At 39.1% G+C, this 12511-nt stretch overlaps 1 protein-coding gene across 8 annotated transcripts in view; it reads left to right on the top strand.

Moving 5' to 3' along the window:
• Positions 1–12511, top strand: part of PATJ (PATJ crumbs cell polarity complex component) — a 211710-nt gene that overhangs the window by 67446 nt on the left and 131753 nt on the right. For all 8 annotated transcript variants that reach the window (XM_048496111.1, XM_048496109.1, XM_048496108.1 and 5 more), the window contains one exon: positions 10009–10218. In XM_048496111.1, the coding sequence (XP_048352068.1) occupies positions 10009–10218 (210 nt within the window). The remainder of the gene's footprint in view (positions 1–10008; positions 10219–12511) is intronic.

The following is a 12511-nucleotide window of genomic DNA, read 5'->3' as shown; positions in this document are numbered from 1 at the left end:
AATTTCTGCTCCCAGCTCTAGACAGTAGGCAGTTTATACCTTCACTGATTGTTAAGAGTAAAAGTGTGGCCCTGTTTGCCTTCCTCTCTATGAAAGTACAGGTCACAATAGCCAAACTAGCATTTTTCCATTTACACCAGGCTAGGCAACTACCTGCCTTATTCTAACCTAGCCACCGTGATTCATGCAGTGGTCACCTATAGATTAGACTACTGCAACTTGCTGTATGCAGGGCTACCCTTGAGACTGCTCCGGAAGCTCCAACTTGTCCAGAATGCAGCTGTGTGGGTCCTTATAGGGGCACTGTGGAAAGCACAGATTCAACCAGTACTCCGTCAGTTGCACTGACTCCACGTGGGATATGGGATTAGGTTCAGTGTCCTGGTATGACATTTAAGGCCCTTAATGCTGTGGGACCTTCATATCTATGAGATCGTTTCTCCCAATGCACTCCCCCAAAGAACATTTCACTCTGCAAATAAGAATTTACTGGTGGCGCCTGTCAGGCTGGCCTCAACCACAGCCAGGACCTTTTTGACTCTGGCCTCAGCCTAGTGCAGGGGTAGGGAACCTGCGGCTCTCCAGATGTTCAGGAACTACAATTCCCATCAGCCCCTACCAGCATGGCCAATTGGCCATGCTGACAGAGGCTGATGGGAATTGCAGTTCCTGAACATCTGGAGAGCCACAGGTTCCCTACCCCTGGCCTAGTGAAATGGTCTTTCGAAAGAGGCCCAGGACCTGCAGGACTTGCTTCAGTTTCTCAGGGTCTGTATGACTGAGCTGTTCCGCCAGGCCTGTGGTTGAGGACAGCAATGATATTCAGGTGGCCTTCCTTCCTCTTCTTCTTTTCCATCACATCCCTTTTAGTTTATTGGTTGATATTCTTTCTTTACTTCTTGCTTTCCCTCCAATTGGTTTTCTACCTGTTAGTTCCTGAGCGCAGAGATTGTTGGCTTTTAGATATGATTGATTTTAGTACTGTAAAGTGTAACTGGTTGTAAACCACCCTGAGCCCTTCAATGGGAAGGGTGACCTAGAAATCAAAACAAATCAAGTCGATAAATAAAATGGCTTATCTTTTAAATTTTTGAACTATAACATCAAACAAAAGAAATCTTGGAAATAAAGTGTGATTCAGGCTAGAATCCCAAACTTCTATCAAGAATAAAGTGATAGAATTTAAAAGATAAATGAGTTCGAGATGCTTTTATATGAAAGACAATATGAATGGAGTATAAACTGGCAGATCCTTCTTATGCTCACAGTGCCAAGTGTTCTTTCAGTTTCCTGCTTAAAATTTGACAGATTTATTTTCTTGAGTCTGTAATTTTACCAACTTCCCTGTTGTCTTTATTCAGTTGGTATTCATTTATATATCAGCAAAAAAAGAGATCAAGAGAGGTAGAACATATTGTCCTTAATGTATGGAAACGTTTGCTGTGTGGAACACTAATTTACCTATACCCTTAATGGTATGGTTGTATCTGTGATTATGCAATATTGGAACATTTTGGGAGAACCTTTTATTATTTGCATTACTGGACTAAACTGTGTGGGTGCACATTTGAGTTAGCTTCTTTGTTTTTGGTTGCTCTTTGTATTGATTGTCATGGCTTCAGTTTGTATTACTTTATACATGGATCATACTCAATTTACCATTGACATTTTGGTATCTGGTGCAATATAGGGTTTTTGTTCTCTGATGATCGTTAAAAGATCGGGGGAGGCCTGTGCAATTGTATTCTCACACAATGGCTTCAACTGTGGTTGAAGGGTATCAGGTGCTAAGGTCTGTACCATGGTTAGTGCTAGCTGCAGCAAGGCTTTGAAAATTATTTGCAAGTGCCAGTGAACAGGGAACTTCATTTGCATAGTAATCATAGTTCAGGTTGAAACCGTTGTAACAGAGGAGAGAGTATGTGGTCTTACAACCCATCCCTTATCTCTTGACCATGACTGGAGTTTTGGAGAACTAGATGTCCTTTGAACATCATGTTTCATCATCTTGCCAGCTGTCTGTTTTGCTGCAGAGTATACTGAATGATTTGTCTGAATAGTCCTAATGCAAAATTATTTAGCATAGATTTCTGGAATATGGATTCTGAAAGTCACTGGTTCAGCATCTGTAATTGAAAATGTAGGTCATCTAAAGCAGATGTCACGTACTAGCACCCTTTATTGTATTAATTTGTTACTGAGTGTATAATAAATATTCTTTCAGACATGTATGCTTATTGATAAATATTTACACCTCAGGACATCATTACTATAGGATAGCAGGCTGTGTTGCCTGTCTGCTAACCTGAGTAGATAGCTAACCTGCTAACCTGTCTGCTAACCTGTGGAGACTTCATCAGCTGTGAAGAAAATCCAAGTGAAGGAAATCCAAAATATCTGTAACCCTGGACCAAGTTTTAGCTACAAACTAACTGGGAGCTATACCAACCTGTCTTTTTTTTAGAATGTTGATGTTTTTGTCCAGGTATTCCCTTATATAACCTAATTAAGCCTTCTTATTTACTAGATATTGTGCTGTTTTCTGCTGAGTTTAGGTTTCTGCCTTAAAAAAAATCTAACTGATCTTTTGATTTTACAAACTTATATGAGGACAGCCTACGGTAAGTTGAGCAGAGAATTTCTGCTCTGTTGAAAGAGACCCAGCAAAGGACATGGAATATCACCAAAGTAAGAGGTAGCCTCAGGGAGTGTACTGCTTAGAAAGAGGAAAGGAGCAGGTGTTTAGAAAAGTTTGTTGAAAGGGATGACTGGAAGTAATTCAGGAATTGATTCTAAACAGAAGAGATTAATTGGATAGAAAGCCATCTTATTTTTGGGAAAGGGGCCTGCTGTACAAAAATCTTACATATTCAGGGAATTGGCTTCTGATCATGGTGGACAATGTAAGTTGGTCAAATATGTTTCATAGACTTTCAGGCTTCATCACTTACCTTCTCTAACTGGTTTTCAAAGAACAGTCCTTCTGTTTACATTTCAGCAGTACCTTGGATAGTTCCAGTAAATCAGCAAGTTATTGCTGATTTAACTCAAGTAAAGTATGTTTTCATAGAACTAATTGCTGCTTTGAACACTACTTTCCTCCTTAGTCCAAACTGATCATATCAGTGTCTTATATTAAGTAAAACCATTGATCCATCTGTTTAGTTTTAGGGGATAGTTGTATTGCAGTCTGCAGTAGTTTTGAGTCAGATTTGAGTAGCACCTTAGATATCAATAAAATTTTGGGGGTATGAGCTTTTGCTCTTGAAAGCTCCCTTCATCAGATAACATAGATCCTTTTTGTTCAATATTGTCTATTCTGATTGGCAATGATTCTCCAGAATCTCAACCAAAATAGAGGGTTCCAAACCTGGAAAAGACTGAGAGTGAATTTTAGGTACTTCTGGTTGCAAATCATATGCTCTGAAAGGCATGGCTGCTCCCTGCTATAGAGGGTCCATGAAACAAGTGCTTTAATGTTGGCAAGCAATACAGAATAAACTACAGCCACTCTGCAACATTATTCTGAACTTTTCCCAGTTTCGTAATTCTCCTTCATTGTGTTAGAGTGGTGTGGCAGATCTGGGTAGCAGACCAGGCAATATATTTCTAGTTCTCCCAAGAAATGATTTTTATGTCACTTATAGGTCCTTCTGATGAAATACATTTTGGGATTTCATTTAGAAATGGTTGGGAATTTTTTTCATTGGCAACTGGCACAACCAATTACCAGATTAAATAGCATTTGAACATCTGCCACAGATATAAAGGATGATGTCCCAGGAACACCTACAGTTCAAGTACTGCTGTTTTGTCACAATTTAAATATGATTTCCGGGAGCACCTGTAATTGAGCCAAATAGGATTGCCAACCTTGACAAAGACTATGTACGTTTTTTGGTCAGTTGCTCTAAAAGTACAATATGTCTCTCTTGAATATTCTTATTTATTTAGTACATCTTTTTTTCATTTCCTTGTTAGACACTTTCTTTTTTGAGAATGAAAAGTCAGTGAAATTATTTCACTTTTGGAAGGGATAGGCAAAGAATGTTGGGGCTGGAAACCCATTTTACCAATTTTCCCTACAGTTAGTTTTTCTTCTTTGTGCAGTTTCTTTCTCTGAATCTTTGCTGACATTTTCGTCAACAGGAGGCATGATTAATGCCAGATGTATAGCAGAGTTTATGAAATTCATTGCTGTAGTTCCCACTACAGATCAATAAATACCTATGTTTTATTTTCCAAAGTCTGCCTTCCTCTGCTACAAAAACACCTTCAATTTAACAGTTTGAATATATTTATGAATTTTAGGGTTGTATTAAAGTCACAGTGGTAAATCAGAAGTTTTATATTATCTGGAGCACTTGGTTTTGCTCACCTTAAAAGAGGGGCTCATTCGAAGTACCTGCAGCCTATTATTCCAAAGTTGCTGTAAGCAAGAAAAGAAGTTTTGGCAGCACACAATTTTTACCCCAGTGCAAGTCCCTTCTATATATTGAGTATGACAGTGGTGGGAAACTTTATAGAAACAGCTTTAACCTGATATCGTTTAACAAAATTGTTTTTAACAGATCTTCCATGAAGTGTCTTCGGTATGGCCAAATGGTTACTGTATTGCTGCAGGATGATTCTAATGTATCTTATTTTATTTGCAGCACTTGTTCTGTAGTATCTTTGCAACTACAAAGGGAAGGCAATGAAACCCATATTTGTCAATTGGCCATGCTGGTAGGGGCTGATGGGAATTGTAGTTCCTGAACATCTGGAGAGCCGCAGGTTCCCTACCCCTGGTCAAGACAAACAGTGGTTTGAGTGATGTCTGTGGGAAAACTGGACTTTGTGGTGTCCCTGGAGATGCAGCTGCCATTTTACAGCCTATTAGGGGTCATTTAAAAGCTTAGTTCAAAAACAAAACAAAATATGGTTTCATGTGGTGTCTGAACTGGGCCAAGACTCAGCAGACAGACTACCTTCATCTGTAGTCAATTTGTTATAGGCATTGATGGACACAGGTAGTAAGATAGGCCCTCAAAATAAATGGGAAGATAAGTATTTGATGTTTATTAGTTCTCTTCAGGCTTTTAACCGTTAGCTGTGGCAAGATGAAATCTTGGGACAGACTATCCACTAAAAGAAAGGGGTACCGTATATACTCGTGTATAATTCAACTTTTTCAGCACATTTTAAATGCTGAAAAAGCCCCCTTCAGCTTATATTTTAGTCTTATACTCAAGTATATATGGTATTTATATACAACTGTATGTGCTGTAGCTGAAGCTCTGTTTGTGTAACCCAGGGTCCATTAGGGGGAGCTAAAGAGCTCAGATTTTTTCCTATAAGAAAGAAAAGGCTCCATTTCCTCAGAATTGTTAAGAGGCCTGTGGCTGCATCAAGAGTGCCACAGGACACAGCTAGAGAGAACTGTAAAGGACTGAGACCCTGGTAGTCTGTTTTGCATAGCAGGCCAGAACTATTATATGTTGATTATTGTTTCTGTATTGGTTTGCCATATTTCATTGTTATACTGCACACTATTGTTTATGAAACAGAAAACAGATTTAAAATTACTTTTGTTGTAAGTCTGGTGAATGTTAAGGGTCACAAGGTGGGATCACACTGTCAAAGACTTGAACTCATTTTCCATTTCTGATAATATCCCTCTTAAAATCTAAGTTGGGTTACATTTGGACATACAGATGAGGAGGAGGAATCCAGTTTTGAAGGATTTTAACTCTTGTGTTTTAGCTTGGTTGCTGATTGAGCTAAGGTTTTTGTACTTTTAAAGTTATTGTTGATTCCATATTGTTTTTGTTGACCACTTTTCCACTTACAGAGTTAGTTTACTGTTTTTCTTTAAAATAAATATTCAAAAACATTTAACCTACTGATGCCTCAATTAATGTAATTTTATCGGTATCTATTTTTATTTTTTTAAATTTACCAGTAGCTGCCTAGGCTTATACTAGGCTTACCCTAGGCTTATACTTGAGTCAGTAAGTGTTCCCAGTTTTTTGTGGTAAAATTAGGTGTCTCGACTTATATTTGGGTTGACTTATATATGAGTATATACGGGTATTTCTGATCTTAGGTTGTTCTCATAGGCTGATTTTGCACTTTCTAAATGCTCCGTGGTTTAGCCGGGGAGCGTACCAGCTGCGGGGCTTCTCACCCTGCTTGTAGTTCCCCACTGCTGTCCAGCATTTGCCTTTGCTCAAGTCAGGGCTGGTGTGGGAAGCCCCAAATGGTTCTCCACAAGCCTGTGGCTTTCCCATAAGCACAGCTTAAGCACTGCGATCTCTTTCATGCATGCGTGCAGCCTCTCCTGCATTCGGATTGGCTGAATCTTGTCCATTCCCTCCTCTCACTTTCACTATTTTAATTGTAAATGACTCTGAACACAAAACAGGTTCACTTGTATGCTTTTAATTTATGGAGGTTTAAAAGTTTACTTGAAAAATACTGACTTTGGAGAAGGAGTCCAAAATAGAGTTGAAGAGTCCACCTAATTCATTTAGTGCCTTAAATGATGCCTTTTCAAAATGTATTATTTTAACTTCTGAACTCTGAGGTATTTTTCTTGACTCTGGTATACAAAATGTGGCATATTGATCCTAGCAAAAGATTCCATTGGTAAAAGTGTTCAGACACTATTTGTTTTAAGATCATTTAGGTCATCTTTGCTGTGTGTATATGTGTTTTTAAAAATGTATTTGCATATAAACATTTTTGTGGCAGTGGATATTTTGTGACTTGAATGTGTCAACTTTCTTCTGGAAGTTGATCTGTCTGAATGAAGAGCTCAAAGAGTATTGAAATTAATCTGAGATCAAATGGCAAGAATTGTTATCTGCTGCATGGTGGTACATGTGTTTCTAAAAACCATATACAGTGCCTGTTCTCCATAAAGCCTTAGTTGCAAAACAATTAGATACAGATTATTGTTCTGTGGCCTTGGGGAGCGGGGGAAGGGAGATCCTAAATTGATGATTAGACAAAATATCACAAGCTACCAATGTTTAATATGGTTAGTGAAAGATGATGCTATTGGTCTGTTAGTGCCCTCTGTTGGCCAATACTGAAATCTTACACCCTTTGAATCTGAAATCTTACACCCTTTCTAATAAATCCATCCTTCATTGTTATGGCTTTCTTGCATTTGATTGGTACACCATGTTAAAAATTTCCTCAGATAACAAAATCTGATAGATAATTAGCTAAAGCTAACTGATAAACATTGTCTGTGCCACTTAATGCTTTTATCTAGAAATAAAGAATGAAAGAATGTAGATGAAGACACAGATAAAATTAATATCTGAAAGGAAAGATATTGATTATAATCTGAATACAGATTCATTATTTTAAAATGCAAGAGTTAGGAGTTCCTGGTGGCCTATATGGCCTTGGACCTACATACTTGAGGGACCATGTCTCCCTATAATACCCCATTAAGTCCCTCTGATCTTCGAAGGGGAACCTACTGGAGGTCCCCGTCCCAAAACACATCTGGCTGGCCTCTACTAGGGCCAGGGTTTTTATGGCCGTTGCCCCTCTCTGGTGGAACAGGCTCCCTAGGGAGACCAGGGTCCTGCGGGACCTACAAAGCTTCCGCAGGGCCTGTACAACGGACCTGTTCCGCCAGGCATTTGGCCAGCTGGGTTGATTACGACCCCAGGCGATCCAGGCTTGGGGGGTGGGGTGGGTTTTTGTTTTTGTTTTTACCGCCATCTGTTGTACATAAGTTCCTTTTTTTAGTATTTATTGTTAATTTTCAATGTTTTTAACTGAATGGATTTTATGATATTGTATAATTTTATGTTGTTCACCAAGCTGTGCCCTTCGGGGGAGGGCGGTCTAGAAATTAAAAATATAAACAAACAAACAAATAAATAGTTCTTGGAGTGTATGTATAATTTTAGTGGAGTCTGGGATCTAAGAAAGCTTCATGCCATTGGGAATTTAGTTTCCAATTAGAACAGAGCAGAGGACCTTTTCAGTAAGGCTTTGCTAAGTTAAAGTGCACATTTAACTCTGTAGACTAACAGAAGCCTTAAATACTGAATTCAGTAAACTCCTGTAGTTACTGGCATATTGGTTAATACAGTGTATTATAAATTTGCAGGCAGCATTCAGATTTGACCTCATTCATACTTTACTTTTTGTGACGTGGCAGAAGCTGAATCCAGAATCATACAGTTCCTGTTCCACGCTAAAAGGGATTGTGCAAAATGGCTCTCCAGCTGAATTCAGCATTTTAATTATGCCTCCTTCATTAACCAAAGATGGGTTGCATAAAGAGCTTTGCATGGGGAATTTGTTTAAAATATTTATAAGTTCCCCTTTCTCCTAAATGCCTCAGAAATGCAATTCTGTTTTTCAGTGGTTACCTGAGCTCAGAAAGTAATATAGAAGCATTTTATTAACTGCTGATCCAGACATAGGTTGCAAATGTAGTGAAATTGCCTGGAAGAGATGGCTCATTCTGTAGTGTGCATGCCCCATGCCCACAATTATGCTGCTACTACAAGGTAGGGGAAACAGAGAGGACCTCAGAGTGGAATCACAGCCCTTGGTAAGATGAAAACTACAGCTATTAGTCAGGTTAGACTTTGGCAAGCAAAGAGGAGAGGGAGCTAAAGGTTCTTGAGAAGATGTTCAAAGATATCAAGTTCTATGCATTGCTAATCTCCCTCCTTCCCTCTCCCAAAGCACCTTCTAGTCTTCCACCTGCAGGATCTTTCAATTCTTTGTCTTTCCACCCCCACCCTCTTAAGGATACTTTGGGGATTTTGGGTAAGGCAGGATTTGGGGAGGGGAGGGTATAATGTCATAGAGTACACCTCTGTGTAACTGATTTCCCTCTGTGTAACTGATCTGGATCATCTGGAGATCAATTGTAATAGCAGAAGATCTTCAGGTACCACTTGGAGGTTGGCAACTCTATTTGGAGGGTTGACTGTATTGCATTATACTGTTTTGAGCTCTTCCCTGCCCCAAAATCTGCCTACCCACGGCTCCACCCCAAAATCTCAAGGAATTCCCCATTCCAGATTTGGTAAACCTGATCTTGTGATTCCCCAGAGCACAGAAATTGTAAAATTTTTGAACCTAGTATTGCTCAACTAGAAAATAAAGTAACTATTAGTATTTTCCCCCAGCAAGCTACATTGCTATCCATATTGCAGTTTCTCTGCACAGAAGTGAGTGCTCTGGACTGATTCATTTTCCCATTATGTAGTTTCTCTTCTCTTCCTGTACAAGAGCTCCCTCTGGTTGAAAATGATAGTGTAATTATAACTTTTGGTAAATAAATCCTTTATTTTCCTTGCTGGTTATTTGTATGCTACTTTTTCTGCTTAATTAGGTTTTAACTTGTTTATATGATAGCAGCTGACTACCTCAGAACTAATAGAATATTTTTAAAGGCTCGCTTTTTAACCTGAAATAATAATTTTAAAGGGCAGCGTTTGTTCTGGTGAAGCTCTAGGAAAACCATTTTAAGAGACAAATGTGTCAGATATTATTATGCCTAAAGCCTATCACTTATGAAATAACCAAATTATTTTTTTATTAATATGGTCAGGTCCAGTAAGGGCAGGGACAATATTGGTCACCCATTTGTTTGGAAGAAGATGCTAAATTTCTGCCTCTAGTGATGAAACCTAGTTCTTCAGTCTGAAGCCAGTGTGTATGCCAAGCTTTTCTGATCAAGGCAAATGCCTACCAATACCTTCTGTGAATGCATAATATGTTTGAGAAACTCCAGAAACTTTTAACCGTTGACAGACATGGAGGCATGTTTCTGGCATAACAAACAATGCTTTTCTGCTGTGAATGAGCCTGTGAAATACCTGGAGTCATTTTGCTCCCTATTTTTCTCCTTCCTTCCTCTTCATGCAATGAGATAATTGTTTTCTGGTTGTGGTAAACTATGCTTCACTGATATGTCAGCATTAATCAAATGTGATTCTTTTTAAAGGCTGATGCTTATTTTCTTTGTATCTTTTACAGGATCCCTTAGATCCAACACAGACAGCCATTGTGATCAGCTCACTGGTGCCAAATGGAGTGGCTGAGTGTGGAGGTGAACTTTTCCCTGGTGATCGCCTGGTCTTTGTAAATGAAAAAAGTTTGCACAATACCAGTCTTCCAGAGGCTGTAGAAGTGTTGAAATCTGCACCTCCAGGGAATGTTCGTCTTGGAATCTGTAAACCTTTGGTGGTAAGGGCTGTTGTTTTCTGTTATACCTTATTTTTCCAATTCAACAAAACTTAATTTGAATAGAATTTGCTATGGATGCCAAGAGGAACTGACTGCGAGCAGATATAGTTCTTAGGTTCTTTTTCTGGCACACACCTTAGGTTCACCTCTACTTGGATATCCCAAATTGATATAACTGGAGATGGAAGATAATATATATGCTAAAAGAACAAGATAAAATTTATTTGAAGACCCTTGATGATGACTTTCCTGCACTTATTCTCAGGGTCTGATTCTATTTTTGTATGTAATCCATTTTCAAGTTGCTAGCCCATTTAGTAATTCTGCAAGTCTTTTAGAGTAGCTTACTGTACAGTTTTAAAGCACTGTATTTTAAAATCAAATTGCAACAATATAAACAAGACAACATGCCAAAAACAATCAGACAGTCAGTCAAAAACTTCTTGAAGCTGGAAAAGCAGTTTTCAAGTGCCATATGTAGCCAAGTTTGTTGAGCCTGTTCATGGTCATGAGACGCTAAAAGGTGCCACAACTGAGAAGATTCTGTTGCTAATATTGCTTCCACCCTGTATTCATAACTGAGAACATCCCCCACCCCCCAGCAAGATTCACTGGCAAGCTAGGATTGATTAAAGAGCCTGTACCCATGACATATAGCCATTTCCTAAAATGTATGGGATCCTGTTAGAGCATATTCTTCTCTTGTGGTACATGATAACTTGGACTGATCTGTTCAGAATTGAATTAATTGGAAGAATATACATTGTTTAATAGTCAGTTGTTGGACCAGATATTTCTTAGACATCTTTCAACTTGGTGGCATGACAGCTAAGGTCCTGTTCTATCGACAAATCCTCTGATGGAGCAACATTTCCATTTGCAGAGAAGGGATGCTGATTTTTGCCAATGATGTCTCTCATGCTACAGGCCCCCACTTTGCCCCCAATTGTCCTTGAAGAGTCCACTGACCTGCAGGAGCCCAATGGGTTGGGGGTTGGGGTGGGGGAGAAAGGAGACTGCAGGGAGATGGGGTAGACAAGGAAGTTGCCTTTCTGAAGTTCAATTGAAGTTCAATTCCTGAAATTCAAGTATTGTATTATGGCACACACACCACTGTTCTTTAATGACAAAACTATTTTTGTTGATAATAATTCAGAAGCACAAAGACTTAATAAAGAAACCCCAATACGGTGACTGTGGGCTCCTTGGCACCTGTTGACACTTTTTCTGGCACACACCAAGTATTTTAAAGAAGTGAATGGGGCCAGGTAGGGGTTTTGCCCAGCGAGACCTCTGATTGACTACTGGAGATTTGATGTTGCAGATTTTAAAAATGTTGCTTTGGCAGTAGCTTCCACCATAACCCAAGGATCTACAATGTGTTGCTGAGGTTAAGCTGTGGGAATCATTTTGTGGCTACTCCACCTCCTGCTGTATCCATTTTGTGGCAGCCATTTTGTTGTTGCGCCCACCATGCCATGTCAAAATGTGCCTACAGACTCCAAAAGTTGGGGACCTCTGGTTTATTGCCAAGCATGAGGTGGCATCATAGTTTCTTCAGATCATTGTAGCAATGTTTCTCTGCTTGTTGTGATGCAATTGCTGAAAATTCAACAAGATGCAACATGGAATGGTAGGATCAAGAGAAATTATCTATCTTTTCAGAAAAGAATATGAATATTGTTGGGGTGTTGGTGCTGATGTAAAACTTTTAAAATTATTCTGCTTTCCCATCAAAAAGCAGAATAAATGTTTTATTCTTCTGACCCGGGCCACACCTAAGTTAGCTTTAACAATGATAAAGAATTGGGTGCTGCTAGATCACTCGCTGAACCCCCAAGAGTTTAAAACATAACATTAAAGAGTAATTAAGAATATGTTTCTAAGTTCTTCTCAGCCTAGTAAAGGCATAGAATTAGAATTGTGTAGTGGTTAGGAGTGATGGACTCTAATCTGGAGAACCAGATTTGATTTCCCACTCCTACACATGAGTAGCGGATTCTTATCTGGTGAACTGCCTTAATTTTTCTGCTCCTACACATGAAGCCTGCTGGGTGACCTTGAGCTAGTTACAGTTGTCACAGAACTCTTTCAGCCCACCTACCTCATAAGGTGTCTGTTGTGGGGAGAGAAAGGGAAGGAGTTTGTAAGCTGCTTTGAGACTCTTTACGGGAGAGAAAGGCAGGGTATAAATCCAAACTCTTCTAAAATGTATCCCAATTTTGGTTCATTTTATTTACATCAGAACTTAAGCCAAAGCAGAGGAAGTAAAATCAGTAAGAGCATACCGTAA

Source organism: Sphaerodactylus townsendi, linkage group LG05 (assembly GCF_021028975.2).
Source record: "Sphaerodactylus townsendi isolate TG3544 linkage group LG05, MPM_Stown_v2.3, whole genome shotgun sequence".
NCBI classification, from domain to species: Eukaryota; Metazoa; Chordata; class Lepidosauria; order Squamata; family Sphaerodactylidae; genus Sphaerodactylus; species Sphaerodactylus townsendi.
Note: the sequence above shows the minus strand (reverse complement) of the source record. Positions and strands in the feature narration are given on the sequence as shown.